At 29.8% G+C, this 16,496-nt stretch overlaps 1 protein-coding gene across 1 annotated transcript in view; it reads right to left on the bottom strand.

Moving 5' to 3' along the window:
• Window positions 1-3,583, bottom strand: part of LOC18048077 — a 7,642-nt gene extending 4,059 nt beyond the window's left edge. The window contains exons 1-2 of the mRNA XM_006442889.2: window positions 3,001-3,583; window positions 248-347 (exon numbers count right to left, since the gene is read on the bottom strand). Coding sequence (XP_006442952.2) covers window positions 248-347; window positions 3,001-3,221 — 321 coding nt within the window. The 5' untranslated portion in view covers window positions 3,222-3,583. The remainder of the gene's footprint in view (window positions 1-247; window positions 348-3,000) is intronic.
• Window positions 3,584-16,496: the final 12,913 nt, after the last annotated feature.

The following is a 16,496-nucleotide window of genomic DNA, read 5'->3' as shown; positions in this document are numbered from 1 at the left end:
TTTCCAACCCGCATACTCGATGGATATCTAAGCACTGCTCTAACAGAGCAGCAAGAACCAACAAACGGCCAGTCCAAAGATTTATAACGATGTTATTTCACTAACATGCTTAAAGCCACTCAACTGAAGCAAAAATATCTCAGTGGTTATTAACCATGCAGTTTGCAGGTTCAGGGACAAGATTTTAATTCATTTGCAAATGAGAAATATACAGAATATACACGCAAACAAGAACTACGGATCTTACAGTCATCCATCTGCAGCGCAATGCTACATCCCGCACTGTTTTATTATTGAGATGCACAGCTATCTTTGCATAGCGAGTTAATGTTCTGTCTGATGCATATCTGCAGGGAAAAAAATGACCACTTCTATTAGACAAACTACTGTTGAATGAAACAAAATCAGCACAGCCTAATCTTTAAACTGAAGCTTATGCAATTGAGATTACAAAGAACAGCCGAAAGGTCTAAGCAACTAAAATGAATTTAAACCAAGGCATCAGCCAATATTTTTGTTACAACTTTTAACAGAAACAATGTATTGTATTTTGATGTGTTTAACATTCAGGACAACTATTTGAACATGACACTGCCACCATAGAATCCTCTTCAACTCTCTTTCTATTTCTGTATATATATTTATAAGCTTACACTACTATTCTATAAGACTCTGCAAAAATCTTGAGAAGCTCACAATATCAAATTATTTTGGTATGCTTAGCCTCGTACGAAACCAATAAAGGTAGGCCTGGCCTTTCTTTTCATGAGAGGAATGAGTGTGACAAACGCAATAGCATATAGGTGCAGTTGAAGGCTTGTAAAAGAGAGTAAGCAAATAGTGAGACAAAAGAACGATGTCAGGGGAAAAATTTTGAGTCCAAATTGGTGTCACCCTTGTGTGAGTGATGTGGCTTTTTCTTTTGTGTAAAAATCTGTACAACCATAGCATAGAAGTGAGCTTGAAGATGTACTGCCTGAAAGTCATAACCTTGCTACTGCAAGCAAATCAGGAGGGGTTTAAGGCCTTTCTTTTCTGAGTAGAATTCCATTATTGAACACACGGAAACATGATAATTAATAAGTAAATAAAGCATTTTTTTTATAGCACCACTTTGCAGGTTTCTAATTTGTTTGCACACTACAGCTTCCTTAATCTAATAGTTCAATGGGCAGCAAAGAGTGACATGAAAACTATGCAAAAATATAAGTCATAAAAGAATCACCTAGAGATTATATTACATGCATGGCACATGTAATCAAGTTGCAATTTACTTATACAGGTATCCTGTTTATACAACGCAGTTATTACATAGAACAAACACTTCCTCAATCAAGAAAAAGTGAGTCTATAAGAGTGTGGGTGCTAGTTGGCTTCAACTGGTAAAATCTCTTGAGTTGATCCAAGAGATTTGGGGTTTTTAAACCCCCCCCCCCCCCCCCCCCCCCCACAGGGGATGGGTGAACATTTAGTTTCCAATTATACTATACCCTGAGAAAAAAAAAAGGCCATAAGAGCTGCCGAGCAGCAAATTATCCTAGGTAAGTGGAGGAAACAGGAATTAGACCTCATTTTTCCCAATGTATTTTCATTTATAAAAGAAAAGGAAAAAAAAAAGCAGATTATCTCGCTCATCCTGCTACCATGGGAACCATCTGCATACATTTTTGTGGCTTACTTCAGTTCATGAGACAACATCACACATTGATCCATCTTGTAACTAAAGTAAGTGAAAGATGATAATGAAATGATATTGGTTGGACACAAGATGAAATCTCTCACTAATTGTTGGTTGGCTGATGGCAACAAAAGCGGAAACAAACGTTCTTCTCACGCTGTTGCTAGCCCTAGATTTTCACAACTTGTGTTCCTCAAAACGTTAGACCACTCAACAGGGACTATTATCATGAAGAATCTTAATACAATATTAGTAATTATCCTATATATTTTACCAGTTTATGTCTTCATGAAGCTGAGAAACCTCAGCTACTTGGCACTTAAAATATAATTTGACAAAGTCAAATAGAGGGAAAACGAAAATGACAAAAGCAAGGAAGCAAAACAAAAAGATGTTTCTGCATCTACCGTACACACAAGAAAGGTTCAAATGGAGCTATAGAACTTTCGGAAAACAGGGTGGTAAGCGATTCTAACAAGGTTCAGCAGATAATCCGACTTTTCTCATCTGGAAATGATGACAATGCAGTACATATGACATGAAACCATATCGGTTATGCTTCTGTTCCCTATCTTTTCATCCTCCTAAGTTAATCAAATACAACTTCTGCCCAATTGATCCTGCCCTAGCCAAGAGGAACATCAAAAAGCCATAAAAACTTGACAAAAGAAAATCCTATCACTTTTTTGGCTCATTGGAAGTTTCCCTACTTGTAGTTTCTCATCTATCATTGAGTTGATACAAAGATCTGGGATGTCACCAATCCCTCAACGACTGAAAATTTTTTAACCCTGCACCAAATTCTAACAGACATCACTAAATTTTAAATCCCAAGTAGTAAATTAGTAATGCATACTTAATAATTCACAAACCTATCCAGATCATTATTACCATAAGTTAATATCGAAGGCATGTGTACAAGCCAAGAGACTATCAAGATTTCCTAAGAACCAAGCAACTACTGCCCAACAAAAGAAAATGTACCAAGAACTCAAGTTTCTACTTAAATTGTGAAAATCCAAATCAACTTGTATAAAACAAAAGTCAGAGTCTTTACTCAAAGAAAATAAAAAATCACTCGCACACTCCATTTTACTCGGAGACCCCAAAACAAAAACACAAACAACCAAAAATAAATAAATAATTAAATAAATAAATAAAACAATTATTATGACAGATATTAATAAAAAGAAAAATAAAAAACTCATTAAAGACTCAAAATTCAAGGAACAGAACTCAAACCCGTCAAATATTAAGCAAAACCAGAATGAACCCAAGTAACAAAACCCTCAAATAAATGAAAAAGATAAAAGAAAACTCACTTCTGAAGCCCATCTTCAAGAATCGCTTGCTCCTCTAGCGTCCACTCAGAGGAGATTCCCGGGTTATGCTTCAAAATCGCACTCCATCTCTCCGCCAGCGTTATCGAATTGCCGTTACTCTGATTCGGTGTCGTAGCATTAAACGACGACGGATGGCGTCCGTGTCCGTGTCCGTGACCGTGACTATGTTCTTGATGATGATTACCGGATGAATTCGCCATGTGTCTCACAAAAATCAAAAAGAAAGCAAAAATATATATATATATCTTTCCTTTGTTTAAAATTGCTTTGCAACGCCGCGTTTAAAGATTTTGATAAAGTGATTCCCGCGAATCAATGAGTTCATCAGATGGAGAATTTTTATTACGTACTAACGAAAAATAAATTGACAAAAATAAGAAGAAAGAAGAAGTTTTTTTTTTAATAACAATAAATATTATTTACAACAGCACAGCGTGTGGGAAGCAGTGAGGCAACTGGGTACTGGGAATCGTCGAGCGAGAGAGACAGAGATGTACGGAACTGAAAATGAAGGGGAATTTGAAGCCAATTCAAGGTGATGAAAGCATTTATATTTCTCTTATTGTTTTTATTTGTTGTTTAAATAAAAGGAAAAAGCTTTTTGTTTTTTTCTTCTTTAACTTTTTGTGTATTTGCTTTTACTGTTGCTTTTAGAATATTATTAATTTGGCGCTAAATTCACAACATTTGGCGCTTACTTAATTGCTTGTTAAAAAAGAAAAAAATATAATTTTTATTGATAGGTTTGAGATATATATTTTTGTCTTATAAAAAAAATAAAGATAAAAAAAAAATATTTTTTTATTTTACTTATATATACGAAATGAGACTGAAATTGATAAATTCTGTCCCATTACCACCCCTAATATAGTTGATAATTTATCTTAAAAAATTATTTGTAAAATATATAGAATTATTATTTTATTATTTAATCTAATAATCACCAATGAAGAAACTCAAATTGTCATTTTGTTAGCGATCTCTTAGAAAGGAAAAATTTCAACAACGCTAATATTGCCATGTCACATCCTCATGTCGGCACATCAAAATTTTAATAATTTTTAAAAAAATAATGCTGTGCTCAATGATGGTTATTGTAATTTTTTTATTTCAAAAATCATAATATTGACTAATTTTGAAAATAGGCAAAATGGTCCTCAAATATATTTTTGTTGGGGGTCCGGCTATGGTACCACTGTGGTACCATACCACAGTTGGATCCAGCCATTAGATCCAGTTATGGGGACCACTGTAGGCCGGATCCAATGGCTGGATCCAGCTGTGGTATGGTACCACAGTGGTACCATAGTTGTGCCCTTTTGTTGGTGATTTACATGTATAATTGAAATAATGAGCGATACTAAAGAATATCCCACATTTGATGGGGACACGTTGCCAACAGTCTAGAACTAAGAATACAAATTTAGTTTAAATTCAGTTTACTCCCGTTATTAATTAAGAATTATTAATTTAGTCCACTATATTTATAAGTTATCACAACACCCCTTTCTGTTTGCTCTTTGAGGTAGCGTTTGTTTTTTTGTCTGAAATCTGAATAGACCTGAATTAGTCTGAATTCTGAATAGGTCTGAATGTCTGAATCTGAATAATATGTTTGTTTTTTGGTCTGAATCTCGAAAAATAAGTATTAAGTTGTTTGTTTTTTTCAACTTAAAAAGCTGAAAATATGTACTTTTACATTTGTATCCTTATTAAATTTGAATGTCAAATAAATAATATATTAAATACCACAATATTTTAACATTTATAAGTAAAACTATATTCAAAAGAATACATAATTATTTTAGAATTTTAATATATAAAATACCATAAATTTCAAATTTTATCATATATAATATAAGAAAGAAAAAACAGGGATATTTTTATGTGGGGTAAATATCTATAGGTGAGTTTTGAGATAGACATGAAAAATAAATTATAAAACATGGATATTTTTGACATTAGCAAGTAATTGACTTAATTCAGATTTCTCCATTAAGTAAAAAGCCAAAAAAATTAGCTTATTTTATTAAGTCAAAATTATCTAAAAAGTCTCATTAAGTTATAAAAACAAACACCTCTAATTAACTTAATTAATTAAGTTAAGTCACTTTAAGTTATTAAGTTAAAAAACAAACACCACCTGAGTCTGAGACTCTGAGAGTCTGAGTTAATGATGATAATGAATAGAATTAAATAATAATAATAATAATAAGACTGTGTTCTTGTTTTTTTTTTTCTTTTTACTTACCTATCTTCATAATCTTCCATCAAGAATTCAAAAATCAAACTCAATTCTAACAAACAAAATTTTCTTTCATGCAAAAATCAAATTCGATCTGCATAAATCAATAGCAACCATAAATTCAAATGACAAATTCATTCGCGCGATTTCATGAATTTTTTTTTTAATTGTCCTTTCTATTTGTTTATTTATAATCTGGCATCTTAAATTAAAATGTCACATTCTAATAGTTTATCAAGTCACTGTACTTTGTACTTTCCCCCTAAAACAAAAAAAAAAAAAAAAAAAATCATTGCAAGATGTTAATCATTTCTTCAATGTTTGACCTAACATTTGTTTAAGTTCAATTTATAGCTCTCCTTTGACCATACTAAATATACAAAGCAGAGGTTACATTGGAGATGAGCAGCCTCTAAAATCATTGGATGCATGTAGTTGAATTTAAAATAATTATAATAATGTGTATTTAATGATTTTTGAGGCTGTTTTACATTAGAGTATCTCCATCATATCTTAACTCAATATACAAATATTATTTATACATTTTAAATGAATCATGACCAATTTTTTTTCATTTTAATAAATCTTGATCGATGGCACATAAATAATAATAATAACAATGACGCAGTAGCATCAAAAGACCCGTCTAAATTTAATTAAAATTCACTTTAGCATTATGTACAGAACCTAATTTTAATTATTAAAAGTTTTAGATTCGTGCCCATATCATTGCAGAATTTTATGCATTCCTTCGAATAGAAAATTTATTTCGGAATTATAATTTTCAGAAACAACAATTGTATTTAGTTATTTAATTTATTTTTTTTCCTTTTACATTTTATTTTCATCGACCAGAATCGATCTCACCCCTACTCAGCGGTCAGCAGCAGCCTTCCCTCAAAACTTTTTAATTATTTCTACTTTTTGAACCCCCTTTTTCTAAGCTTTAATTAATTTGTTAATTAATTGGTTCAATAAAGCTAATGTGAATGACATTGCATTTCCTTTTTCCCCGCAAATTGCTTGTGTGACTTGACGGCCTTTTTGCAACTTGTCATATAGTGGATGACTTTCATATTTGTCTAGTCAATAATAAATCATATGATTTTGAAATGTTTTTATTACATCAAAACATAATTCATTCATTTAACCAAAACTTCAAAAATCTTCCACGCTGATAATGAGTGTTATTTGATGTAACAATTAGGAATTTTTAGGTTTGTAGAAGAAAGAAATCAGATTCCAAATCTATATATTCAAACCAGATTTTGGTGAAATTGGAATTATGTTTATTTACTATTTTCTTATTTTAGGAAATTCCAAATAATTTATAACAAAGTTAGAAATGGGTTAAATTCAACTATCAAGAAATAGAATCTTTGAAAGTCACCCCCCCTAAAAAAAAAAAAATGATTGGGTGGCATTGGGTAAAGAGGCATCATATATAAAGGTAATCAATTGGATATAGATTCTCAATCAACCATTACATAATAGTCCTAATAAAAATGAAGAATTTAATGGATGAAAAATTAAATCATAATTTTAATGCAAACACTTAAGCTAAAGGAAGAAGCTCTAATAGATTATTCCAAGAATCAAATAAATGGAGATATTCAAAAGATTCAATTCTCAAATTTCAGCTTCAAAACAAAGCAAACTCACAAGACTTAGCTAGCTCTGCAAAACCCTTATAGATGAAGAAACAAAAACAAATAATAATGTCTCAAATTTAAAACTTGAAGAGTGAATAAAAGATATATACATAAGGAAACAAAGAAAGTGTGTGATAATATTAACAAATCACATTGCACAAAGCCACATTAATTTTAAATTTACTAAAATAAAATAAATTTATTGAAAGAATCAAGAAGCATGGAAGTTGAGAAAGTTGAGAGAACCTTTGATTGAACTTAAGGGAGGTTGGAATCTGCGGGCAGTGAATGGAAAATTATTCCTTTCCGTGTTATTTGAGATGTAAAGGCTTGAGAAAGTCATGGCTATTTTCCATATTATTATTATTATTATTATTATTATTTTTCATTAAAAAAAAGGTAAAGTGAGATTTGATGCTTAAACATTTTGTATTATATGAAGTATATCTTATTTGTTGAATCAACAAATTTCTTAAAAAACAAATACTAATTTTGGTGACAGAAATACAAATTTTTGGTAATATATTGTGTTTAAATGATGCTTGATAAATTCGTTTTTCAATGTTTGTATTATTTAATTGTCTTCACTGTAAGATATACCAAAGGTATCTTAGATCACTTATGGGGAATATCATGTGCATTGATTATTGAAATGTTCTTCAGTTAATAAAATTCTGGACTCAGACTTGGTCTTTGGTGCAATGAAAAGTCAATTCTCATGAATTCTACTCGTGTTTAATGCCAGAAAAAAGAAAAGGCTTTGTGTATTCTTTCACTGAACAAATGTTCTGTGACTCTTCACATCTCTTGAATAAAATCATTTCATTAATATAAGTCTTGTACTCTTAAGTCGTTTTGATTATAGTGCCATCTGTTGATTTGGAAAGATATCTGGTAGAATTATATATACCACAACGAGTTCGATTCATTAAATCTTTATCAAAACATGAATTTGGTCACCTATGGCAATTCATTTTATGGTTTTAAGTAAGAATCGAACTTGAGTGACTTTTATTTATACAAGTCTTGTATCATCAAGTGGAATCTTATCTCTCCTTATCTCCCAAGACCAAATTCATCTTTTAATCCTCTTTTCTCCCCTTAATTAATTTACTTAAATTTCAATACCCTATTATTTTTGCTTTTTTCAAGAACGAATGAAGACCTCTCTGATGATTGCTATAGGCAACTTACTAATGGATTGGAGGCCGAGCTTGCCATGATCTCTTTGTGCTTATCACCACCCCAAGACATCCGCAGTATTCAACTTCGGAAGAAATGTGAGGCTGTTGTTTAATTGATTTCAAAGCAAATTAAAACCTTACGGAATAATGTTAATTAAAATTTGTTTTACGCAATCAATCATTTTAATAAGCATGAGTATAATTTACAATGATTTTCAAATAATTTTTGTGGGAGACTTACGCTTTAGTTAGTTCCTTTTAGCCTTGTCCATGATAGATTTTTAATCCATTTCATCATTCCTTTGTGTTCAAACAGTGAAGTAAAAATATTTGTTTCAAGTAAAAGTTGCCTTCCAATAGATAAAATAATTGGTTTATCCCCAAATAATGTGGCTGGGTGATTTTAAAACAGTTTTATTTAGTTAATCACTCGAGTTTAATTCTTAGGACGGTAAGGAGATTAAAAGATGAATCTGGTCTTTACCCATCCTTTTGTTTTTAATTAACAAATTAAGGTGTCAAATACTCACTTTATATATATTAAATTAAGAATCGATCGAGTAGTCTTCAAATACTTTTATTTAGCTAAAACTTATCAATCTTCCTAATGTTCAATATTATGTTGAATCTTCAAGATTAAAACGTGCACGAGATGTCTGAAATAACCTTTAAGTGTTCTTACAAAATTTTGGCTGGAATTAAGCTTAGAAACATATAGAGTCCTTAATATATTCTTTCTCAAAAAATCCCATATTGTTGAACAAAATTCTGCCAATACTTAGAACTAATGGAATCGTTGCATCGGTTCCTAAGTATACATAAAAGTAAGACGCACATTTTTGCTCTTTTTTTCTTTGTAATTACAAGTTTAAAATGAGAATGCACTAAAAAATGTAGTCGCGTTACTTTTAAAATGAGATCCTAAGTAGTTTTTGCGGTAAAGCCATAAAGCTTCTTGGGATGGCACGAGATATATGAGTTTTGAACCTTGATCACCCAAGTGGAAGGAGAATTTAGTTGCTGTCCGTTTATAGTTAAAAAAAAAAACATGAGTAGTTCCCTAAAGACCTATATTTATTATCATTAAAAAATAATAATTCAAATATAACAATTATGACTTCGTGTTGGTTTGCTATTTGTTTTTTTTTTCGAGATTAATAGTCGTTTCATTTAATTAAATATTTCTACTTTTTTTTTTTCCTGAGATCAATAGTCTTTTGATTTAATTATGTAGAAACTTTGAGAAATAAAAATATGTTGATATTAAAGAAAAGAAAGTCGGAAAAAAAAAAATAAAAGAGATTGAAAGCTCGATCTCGTTAAAGAAAAATGGATAATTTATCAAGGTTTCTTTCCTCCCAATTATAATAAAGGTTAAAATTCATTCTGCTTAATTTATTTATTTTTAATAATAATAATAATAATAATAATAATAATAATAATAATAATAATAATAATAATAATAATATACTGAAGGATTTACGTAAAATGTTAATTTTTTTAATTATATAAATTGAGGGAAAAAAAAAAACTCAATTAAGCAAATGGAGAAGGTCTATCAATAAGTAGTGATTTGGACAATATTTGATGTAGAGTAAGAAATTGAAGAAAACCTATTGAGTAGGTTGAAATTTATGATATTTAGGAATATTTTAATTAATTTGTATTCTAGTAGAATTTGGTTTTCTATTTATAGTTTTATCGTTTAATCGTTTAGGCATTGTTTATTTGAGTTGCATTCCTGGTTAAGGTATAAGTTTTATTAAAATAGATTTTCTAGTCAAATTAGGATAAATCTTAATTAGTTTAAATAAGTGGCTTTTGTAGTTTTTACAAGTGGAGGCCTTGATTATTTGTTATTAATTATTTCGTAAAATAAACTCTTAGTTTGAGTTCTATTCTCGTTATTATTCGGTATTTGTGAAATCATTTAACACTTAAATTCGTAGATATTCTTAAAATCAACGTAATTTAGTTTATTTCTTTATTCTTTTATTTTTCAGAATCAGTGAAGTACTTAAAATATACCTATCTATTGACCATCCCACATCTTTTATTCTTTCGTTGCATCAGTTTCATTGCAAAGCATTCTTTATCAGTACTTCAAATAAAATTCAATAGTATTGATGAAAAATTTAGGCCTTTATAGCAAGCAAGTTGTGTCGCATTTACTACTTGATTTCTTCTATGTTTAATAACAAATATGAATGCAATGCAGTTAGTTTTTGCTTTAATTGTAATTTATGTTAAAAAAAAAGAGATTTTTAATTAATCCTAATTTCTACTATTTTATATATGTTCATTATCTTTGTATTCCTGATAGAATTATTTGTCCGTTTTCTACATTGATAGTAAATCCTTCAAGAAAATAACTTTCAGCGTATTTAAATTTGAATTAATGAACATCAAACACAATCATCCTAAAGTCAATCCCATGATACGTTTTTATTTACAAAATTTTAATTTCATAAGGAAAGAACAATGACATCCCTCTGATTTAGCGAAATGGTTATGGAAACTCCCTTATTTTAGAAAATATATATAAATATAAATAAATAACTATATATATACACCAAACCACAAACCACAAACTATATCTATGTTATTAGTTTCCCTACTTTCATACATATAAATGTCTAGCTAGCAACAGATCTCATTCCCAAAAAACAACATGGCAGCAGGCATGGAGATCCATTCCTTCATCAAGATCGGTAATTTTTTCTTAGTTAGCGGATTGGTGGTATTAATGCTCTCAATGGTGCTTGCAGTTCAAGTTGAAGTAAACGACCTTATACATTTACCTCCACGGCCATCAGAAATTCGCAATTTCCATTTGGGTGAGTGTGGAACAGCAGTAGTCGCTGAAAGCTGTCAGAAGGCTTTCTCCGAAATCATTAATTACAAAAATGAAGATGCTGATGATGATGATACCCTCTCTCACGAATGTTGCAGACAACTTTTGGGCGATGGAAAAGGTTGCTACGATATTTGGGCATCTTATGATATCGGGAGACACCCTGAAGTAAATGAAACCAAAGCATATGCTAAGGCACAACAAATTTGGAGAGATTGTCACGTTGCTTAAAAGAATTATACAACATGCATGCTTTTCATATATCTACAGATGATGTTATTAAACAAATAATTTCAACATGGAAATTAATAAAATATAAGTTTCATTCAATAATAAATGATTTCATAAACATGATCAGTATTACAAATTTACAATGATCGAAACAAAAGTCTGAAATATAGTCCTAGCCAGGGTATTAAGTGCACAATACATTCCTTTTTTTTTTTTTTTTTTCTTATTTCTTTCTTTTTTCTATTGTGTCAAAATTAATACGCCGTCCCTTAAATCAAAATGGTTTACCTTTTTCACCTTAGGGTAAAATTTTTATAATAAACAAATATAATATTAAAATTGTATAACATATATTAATTATAGAACCTAACTGCGAGTTCTTATTAACTATCATAATTGGTAAAACTTCTCGAGATATAAGAAGTCTCACCTTTGAACCCCGATGACATGGGGAAATAGACATAACCAACAAAGCTAAATATATAAAAATCAGCAAAATAAAACATAGTATTTCTCCAGAGACTTATCATCACCTTAATGATGGTGATCTTGTGAATATTTGATTTTACTTAATTCGCTGCCGGCAGAAATTCACGATTTCGCTTATTTTCGATGTGATCTAAGAGCATGAATTTTTTTTAAAGATGAATCAGAGCTCTCTAAAGAATGTTGCCAGCCAATTGTGGATGAGGGAGATGGGTGCTTGGATCTCACTGTAGAATTTGATTTTCAGATAAGCCCTGAAGTAATTAATAAATAATAATTAATCGAACCGAAGCAATGTCCAGGGCAAACCAAATTTGGGTACATTGTAATGAGGTTGTTGCTATATATATACTGTTTTCATATATCGATATTGATGGTGTTATTTATCTAATAGCTTCAATATATATGGAAAATTAATAATATAAGTTTCATGCAATAGTTAATGAATTCTTAGGTAGCATTTATGTATTTTATATTTTGAAATCTGAATGAATTTGAATGTTATTGAAGTTTGAATGTCTGAATGTCTATGTCAAAATAATATGTCTGTTTTTATTTTTTGATGTATGAGTGAGTAGTAAGTTGTTTGTTTTTATGAACTCAAAGCATTTTAAATCTAATACTTTTATACTTATACTTGAAAGTATTATTTAACTTGAAGTTTAAATAGGTATATATTTATAGTGTTATTTAGTACAATAATTTTTATATGTTATAGATATTTATAAGTAAGCATTTGATAAATAATTAATGAAAAATAAATTTTATGACATTATTTTTTACAATTTAAAATAATATTTATACATACAAGAACTATTATCTAATAGTAAAAGAATTTGTTTAAAATTCAAATTGAATGTATGTTAAGTATTTAATATGAAGTGAAGTTTGAGATCAAGAGAAATTTTAATATAACATCTAATAGCTAGGTAGGAAACAAATATATTTAATGAAATTATTTATAGGAAAAAATTGATTTTCAATTTAGACGTTTTATCATTAAGATAAAAGTCAATAAATTTTGCTTTTTCCGTTCATATAAAAATATTTTGCAATAAGACTTTAGATACAAAAGCAAACAGGCCAAAATATCAAAACATCTTAAATTAAGTCAAATTAATATTTCATACATAAAAACAAACAACCCCTTTGACATGAATACTGTGAATTTACAAATTAGTGATCACACACACAAAACGTCTCTACTTTACCCAATAACATTCAAATCTATTTTTTACAAAATTATGATCGAAATGTCTGATGTGTTAGTCCTAGTTCCGGAAGTGAAAGGTATATATATATATTCATCATCGATATACATAACTTTAATATGGACTTGTAACAACACACAATTAAGTTTTAGAAAAATATAACAACCCACTTCTATTTTGTATGCTTTACTTATTTGAGACCTTAATAGTAGAAGGAAAAAAGTGTCATTGTCTGAGTTAAATAGTTTGTAGCAGGTAGTTCTATTTGATATGGATGGCAATGGGGCAGATATGGGTTGGATCTACTCTGTTCCAGATCCAAATCCATAATAAAAATCAAGATCCGTATCTGCTCCAGATCCGTTATGAATCCATATTTTTCGCTCCATATCCAGATCCAAAAAAGAAATAAATATCTATATCTGCTCCAAATCCGAAAAAAAATTAAAATCCAAATCTGCTTTAGATCCGTCATGAATTCTAAAATTCCGTAATAAAAAAGTAATAATTTTTTAGATTGAAAATTGAAGGCTAAAATGTATTGATAACAAATAAATTATATAATTTTTCTTAAAAATATAATAAATATTGTAGCTTATACTTCTACACCAAAACAACATATAAGAAAGATAATAAAATATCATTCAGAAGTAATTGCAGGAGTAAGATCAATCTAATATTCTATTGTCTCATTCATCATTCTAATATCCACGATACACCTACCCTCATTCCTACAACATTAGATAATGACATATAAATTAAATATGATTTATATTCAGTCCTTTATTATTTTTATTATGACCATATTTGACTAAATATATGAATAACTATATTCCTTAAAAATTATTTGGCCAATATGATAAAATAAATTATCAGGTTATATTACTTGGATTGCAATTTGAATATTGCATGTACATACTTTGAGGCTGGCTGACCTTTAAATTTACAAAACTAACCTTTAAGTTTTAAGAGTTTAAATACATGGTAAATACTACTAATATGCTATGAATAAAATTTATTATCATTATCATTCTACAATTATTAAGAAACTTTTAAAATAAAATAAAATTAAAAGATGAGTGGATATGGATATGGATTTAGATATTAAGATAAATCTATATCTGCTCCAGATCCGTCTTAGATCCGCACATCGATATCCAAATCCGATCCAAATCCATTTTAAACTGATCCAAATCCGATCCGATTGGATTTGGATTACATGAATCTTGGATCAAATCCAATCCATTGTCATCCCTACTATTTGACATTGATTACTCAAGTTTATTTGTCTCTCTACCTTTTTATATAAATCTTCTCCACTATGGGGGTGAGATTTTAATCTCATACCTCTTAGTTTTACCCAAAGGATAAATTTGAATTATCCTCTTTATGAATTGACCATCTTTAAATTTTTTTCCTTACCCAAAAGATTACATCAGGTGTCCATATTTATTTCTTAAATCTTGTGATGAAATAACCTTAAAACATTAGATTTGTATACAAAAAATAGATGTTTAATTACTTACATTGATACCCATAAAATCTATATACCCTATATAACTATATAATTAATTATTAGTACATTTTATACATTTTTTTTCTTTTTTTACCCAGTGTAAGCATTTTGCAGTCAATAAAATAGCAACTTAATTAAATGATACTCATAATAAATCCCAAGGTTGGTCGTTAAGCAACACGATTGCTTCATTTATTACTTTCGTGCTGAATGTTTTAAACTTGACCATTAATTTAGCATATTTTTCATATTAAGCTAACCTACAGTTCCCATTAGCTTTCCAGTTGTAATGCTATTGAAAATTGGCAACTTGGAAAAATCAATTAATATTGAATGACAAAAATACCATGGACCAACGAGTACAAAGTAGTTCATTAATTGTTAGATAAATACAAAATGGCAACACATGCAGCCTGAGGATCGAATTCAGTTGTAAGTAAGATGTTACTAGATATTCAAGCTTATCGTACGCTACACAAAATACCCCATGCGTTTAGTTCCAATTGGTAAAAATCAATTAATTAAGAGTGATACAACATTGTCATGCTTGATATTCGATTCCATTTCTATCATAATTGAAGATTTTCGATTTCATATTCAGAAAATTCTGGCTTTTAAAATTGGAAGAACCAACACTAATAATGAATGATTGGTTATCTAAATGAGCTTAGGATGAATCTCCATTGATGCTTAAATTGTTATGAACGTGTACCATTGTGACGAGAAATCAAGTTTCCTCCCTGAACTTCAAAAATCTTACAACGCACGTATTGTTTTAACCCAGGTGATTACCATATCCATTTATTGTGTATCAATCTTCTGACTTTGCGATTGACCTCTGTAGCTGGGTTCACTTTATAACTCTTATACAAATATTTTTCTTTGTACAAAAATATGTGTCAATACATTACTGGTTGGATGATTTTCACATACGGCCACTTCGATAATTACATTGAATTTCTAGCTCATTATTGTACATAAAAAAATTTAATTCTACAAGAATTTGTATCCCTATCCTTACTAACTTTTAAACATCAAATACATACGAGGAAGTAAAGTTGTTCCTAGAAATGCAAAAACAAATGCTATACATATACTTTACATGAGTCTAAGATGGAGTATAATTTTTAGTCAGTCTTGTGAGGAATGGCGGATTACTTTTATAAACATCTAAGGCTCTTACCTACAACTGCTTTTAAGCAAAACTTTTGCAAATAAATCTTTTATTAATAACTTTAAAAGTGTATAAAATCTGTGGATTTTCTTTGACTGCTAATTTATATAGAATTAAATCTTTTAACCATTTCAAAAGTCTTCCTAAAACTACATGTTAATGTGAATCTTAGCTTGAACTCGATCGAAAGTGTAATTAGCTTACCTTAATGAGAAAATTCAGTTGATAGCACAAGCAAATGACTAAATAATTCAGAGCCCACCTTTTGGCACCGATGAAGTCGCTGCGGTTTGTTAACTTTGTCTGGTAAAAGAGTCTACATCATAATAAACATACGATTATCTTATGATTTACCAACTTTGACGAACAAAATCCAAAACTCATAATAATTAAATCATGCTGATACCTTTTTCAGATCTTGATTATCGAGTCACAATACATGAACGTTGGATACGAAAAAACCTTTTTTTTTGGATCGCCAAAATCTTTTTTCATTCTAAAATTAATTGCCCTAAAGCCAATGTAATCACATGCATGCATGTTACTCAAAATTTACATTTCGAGTACAATATGGCGTAGAAGAATGTTGAAAACACCTTGGTTGCATGTGATGTGAACAGCTTCTTGCCTTCTTCCCCCGTCACACGGTGCCTTCAGCATAAATATTTCTATACCCAAGATTATTAATCTAACAAGATTTGAAAATTTATCCTCTCAGCCGTGTCGATCGGTTATGCCACGAGGCTCGAGGCTAAAACCCTAGTCTATATAAAGCCTTACATGGGCATGAATGTAAGTTGCACTTGCCAATATTAGCTCAAGAACCATACAAACAAGCTCAGTATATACACATACATGTATTACAAGCTTAGTGCAATTAGGGTTTCCTAGTGGGAGAGAATTTGATAAAAGAAAAGGAAAA

Source organism: Citrus clementina, unplaced genomic scaffold, assembly GCF_000493195.1.
Source record: "Citrus clementina cultivar Clemenules unplaced genomic scaffold, Citrus_clementina_v1.0 scaffold_3, whole genome shotgun sequence".
NCBI lineage: Eukaryota > Viridiplantae > Streptophyta > Magnoliopsida > Sapindales > Rutaceae > Citrus > Citrus x clementina.
The sequence above is the reverse complement of the archived record's forward strand: the minus strand, read 5'-3'. Positions and strand labels throughout refer to the sequence as shown.